At 44.6% G+C, this 4,393-nt stretch overlaps 1 protein-coding gene across 1 annotated transcript in view; it reads left to right on the top strand.

Moving 5' to 3' along the window:
- The first annotated feature begins 601 nt into the window (after positions 1-601).
- LOC125039623 (high affinity cAMP-specific and IBMX-insensitive 3',5'-cyclic phosphodiesterase 8A-like) overlaps positions 602-4,393 on the top strand; it is a 28,321-nt gene continuing 24,529 nt past the window's right edge. The window contains exons 1-6 of the mRNA XM_047633778.1: positions 602-654; positions 1,518-1,590; positions 1,875-1,952; positions 2,414-2,469; positions 3,948-4,047; positions 4,143-4,291. Of these exons, the coding sequence (XP_047489734.1) occupies positions 602-654; positions 1,518-1,590; positions 1,875-1,952; positions 2,414-2,469; positions 3,948-4,047; positions 4,143-4,291 (509 nt within the window). The remainder of the gene's footprint in view (positions 655-1,517; positions 1,591-1,874; positions 1,953-2,413; positions 2,470-3,947; positions 4,048-4,142; positions 4,292-4,393) is intronic.

Below are 4,393 nucleotides of genomic sequence, written 5' to 3'. Positions count from 1 at the left end.
GAAAAGGTTAACCGTGTGTTGAGGGAGTGGGGAAGGGAAAGGGAGGGAAAATGGGAGGGAGGGAGAAGGAGAGGAGGAAGTGGGGGATGGAGGGGGAGGGAGAGGGAGGGAGAAAGAGAGGACGAAGGGGGGATGGAGAGGAAGACGGAGATAGGGAGGGAGATATCTTCTCGTAAAGGTAGGCCTATCTATCGACTTATCGCAATATGATAGATAATGTCTAATTTCCCGATAGCGATATATAATCTGTCTAATTTCCCGATAGCGATAGATAATCTGTCTAATTTCCCGATAGCGATAGATAATCTTCTCACTTCTAGGCGCTGATAGAGAATCGATCAGCTTCAAGGTCATGCCAAGTTAAACCATGAAGATAGGCCTACTTCCAGAATATTTCCCCGTAAAGTAGGATTACTGCTATGACAGATGGAACACAAAGATAGGCCTACCAATGAAACTACTTCCCACTTCAGATAATATTCCTTCCCAATGACGCTGGCACCTCCTAACTGGCCATTCCTACGGGGCAGCAGAGTGCCAAGGTTGGGTATCGAGCGGAGGAGGGGGGGGGGGGGCCGAGGATCTCTCTGGCACGAGCGAAATGGCTGTTACTTCGGACACAAGCTCAGGGTTTGGCGGGAAATTGGTCTCGATGTGAGAATTTGTGTCGGGTCAGTGAACTGTCCCTGAGCAGGCCAGTGGTGGACTGAGGGAGAGGGGGAGGGGTGGGGAAAGGGAGAGTGAGGGGCGGGGAGGGGGGAATGGAGAGGAAGGGAGAGGGAGGGGGGAAGAGAGAGGAAGGGAGAGGGAGGGGGGAAGAGAGAGAAAGGGAGAGGGAGGAGGAGTGAGAGGGGAAGGGATGAGGGAGGTGGGGAAGGAGAGAGAGTAGCCAAGACAGAGGGATAGGGAAAGGGATTGAGCAAGAGAGAGAGAAAGAGAGACCGAGACATATCCACCAATGCAAGAAAGAGAAAGAAAAGAGAATGAAGGAAGAGACGAAAAAAAAGAAGGAAAATAGAATGAAAGAGGAGAGGGAAAAAAAGAGAAGGAAAAGATAATGCAGGAGAAGAGGGGAAAAAACGAAAGAAAAGAGAATGAAGGAAAAGAGAATGAAGGAGGAGAGAAAGAAAGAGAAGGAAAAGAGAAAGAAAGAAAAGGAAAAGAGAAAGAAAGAGGAAAGGAAGAAACAGAAGAAAAAGATAATGCAGGAGAAGAGGGGAACAAACAAAAGAAATCAGAATGAAGGAGGAAAGAAAGAAAGAAATGGAAAAGAGAATGAAGGAGGAGAGGAAGAAAAAGAAATAAAGAGAGGAGGAAGAAAGAGAAGGAAAAGAGAAGGAAAGAGAAAAGAAAGAAAGAGAGGGGAAAGAGAATGAAGGAGGAGAGGAAGAAAGCGGAGGAGAGGGAGTGAGGGACGCCCACTGAACGCAGCCTGACGCCGGGGCAGGCGAAGGCGCATAGAAGGACCCGGTGATGGCGAAGACAAGGTCTCTTTGACACTGTCCTCCTTTCTTGAGCGCCGTTTCCGGATTGCTGAAAGGGAACTGCTTCTGTGTTGGGGCCTCGTCGCGGTTCAGAACCACTGGCTCTGTTAGGGCGATCTCTCTCTCTCTCTCTCTCTCTGTCTCTGTTTCTCTCTCTCTCTCTCTCTTTCTCTCTCTGTCTCTCTCTCTCTCTCTGTCTCTGTCTCTCTCTCTCTCTCTTTCTCTCTCTCTCTCTCGTGCGTTCGGAGTCTACGAAAGAACCACAGGCATTTGCGAACGGATTTGTAGGTCTATATAGTTTTTTATTTTTTATTAAGGTACATATAACCAGGTAGTTCCACTCCCAGATAGTGTAGTGAATCCCAATAATGAAATAAACTTTTCCCCAAGAGTATTCTGACTGCTGTTAACGGCAAGGAACTCTTAGCTATCATGGATAAAATGGGAAAATTTTTGGTTTTACTTCCGGCAAGTGTAACAATATTGAGTAGATTATACGAATAATTATGTACTCGGCTATAACTGATATCTCACGGCGCACTCTCATTGGTTAAACCTGGTGACGTCATTAGCTCTGCCCCCTTTTTTTTTACCCCAACAGTTTGTGCGATATTTTATGTTATTTTAGTGCATTTCCTTTGAAAGTGGTTCCCTAATTATGAGTAGTGAAAAGTATCGAGAACGAAACATCAAAATAATGATAGTAATAATAATGATAATAATATTTTTTGCAATGAATAAAGGTGATGAGGCGGGACTTAGTTCGGAAGTTGCCAACTAGCATTTTCATCAAGATGGAGTGGGTGTACCTGTGTAAAGACACTTAGACTTTTATTCGTTAATTTTGTATCTATTTATTTGTTTATTGTTACATTTATTTGCCATCATTTCCTCTGAGATTACTTAACTCCAATTGCACGATCTTTCAGCAGGACACGCAGCATCTAAGCAACAGCAAATTTACCCTCGGGGCATTATGCAACAGGTCGGGATCAGGTCGTCATGAATAAGATAAACGGGGTCGACTTTAGGACCTTTTGTAATGTAAGGTCATTTAGATTTGCATTTTTTTTTTTTTCATTTTTATTATTCTATTTTTTTTTTTTTTTATTGGGGTGGGGGGTGGGAGGGGGTAGTGTATCCACTCCATTGACTTATAATCTACCCCTTAGTGACCTCGTGACCTAGATTCATCTGACTTATGAACCGTATGACCTCATCAGGATTTCATATTTGTCTTATTATTATCATTTTTATTATTATTGTTATTATTTTTTTAGGGTTTTGTAAGGCGAGGGTCAGCAGTGACGTAGGTAGGTATGCTTGCTGACGTAACCTCGCACACTCGTGACTAAAAAAAAAAAAATGCAAATTTTGCTCATGCCGATGATTCTGCAAGATCTGTGCAAGATGGGCACGTATGCCCTCTTTTTACCCGCATACTCGTAGATGAAGTGGTTGAGTGATTGTGAGGGAAAAAAATAGTGGGTAGGTTTCACTGCAGAATCTATGTAGGATATGTGGTCTTTCGCTTTATGAACTGTATAGTATATGAAGGTAGGGTAGAAAGAAATGAGAGAAAGAAAGAGAGACAGGGGGGAAGAGAGAGAGAGATGGGGGCGAGGGTGAGAGAGGGGGAGGGAGAGAGAGGGGGGAGGGAGAGAGGGAGGGAGGGAGGGAGGGAGGGAGAGAGGGAAGGAGAGAGGGAGAGAGAGAGGGAGAGAGAGAGAGAAAGAGAGAGAGAGAGAGAGAGAGAGAGAGAGAGAGAGAGAGAGAGAGAAAGAGAAAGAGAAAGAGAAAGAGAAAGAGAAAGAGAAAGAGAAAGAGAGAGAGAGAGGGAGATAGAGATAGATAGAGAGAGAGAGTGGGAGAGACAGTCAGACAGTGGCGGATATACAGAAAGAAGAGAAAGAACAGAAGAAAGAGAAAAGAGAAAATCAGCGAGAGAAGAGGGAGAGAGAAGGCGAAGAAAGAGGGAAAGTGAAAATAGTGGAAGAGAAAGAGAGAGAGAGAAGAGCGGGAGGAGACAGGGAGATGAGAGAGAAGGTTTGAAGATTGAATCGTTAATCCCTTTTTTATCTCAATTATTGTGTAGTAGGGGGAAGGGATGGGGGGGGGGGAGGGCGCCATACACTGTTTAAAAAAAAAATCTTTATTTTTGTTCGAATTTCTTTCTTTTTTTTTCGTTTTGTGTCTGTTTATCTGCTTGGTCCTCCCTTTTACTCTGTCTGTCTTTTTGCCCCTCCCTCTCTTTCTTTCTTTCTCTCTCTCTCTCTCTCTCTCTCTCTCTCTCTCTCTCTCTCTCTCTCTCTCTCTCTCTCTCTCTCTCTCTCTCTCTCTCTCTTGCTCTCTCTCTCTCTCTTACTTTTATTATTATTATTCATCTATCTATCTATCTATATGACATCATCATCATCTCACACATACTTTTCTGGAGTTGTGAAATGGATTTCTGATTCGCAGTCTTAAGAGATCTCGGTGCGGTGCCTGTTATCAGTATCGAGGGTTTAACTTTTTCTTGAGTACTCTTGTGGAATCTTTGAGTGGCTTGTTCTCGACGGAGGTTCGGCGGAGCGATGGCACTCATTGTAGGGAGCCACGACGTTGGGGTGGAGTCGCTGGCACCTGTTATAAATCCCATTGTGTCACTGAGAGCAGTGTGTCACCTGTTATCAATCTCTTTTTGTCGCTGAGAGCAGTGTGACACCTGTTAAAGATCCCCTTGTGTCGGTGTCTACTTTGCGTGTGAGCTGCGTGTCCACACCGGCGCGCAGTATTCAATTCAACGCCGGCGCTGATGTCCACAGGTCTGTCTGTGACGCAACCCACTTCGTTCCACTTCGTTCTTGATTATCGAGTAGCGGTTTCTAAGTTCGTGGGCTGTGTTTTCCAAGTATTTTCTGTATGTT

Source organism: Penaeus chinensis, chromosome 27 (assembly GCF_019202785.1).
Source record: "Penaeus chinensis breed Huanghai No. 1 chromosome 27, ASM1920278v2, whole genome shotgun sequence".
NCBI lineage: Eukaryota > Metazoa > Arthropoda > Malacostraca > Decapoda > Penaeidae > Penaeus > Penaeus chinensis.
Note: the sequence above shows the minus strand (reverse complement) of the source record. Positions and strands in the feature narration are given on the sequence as shown.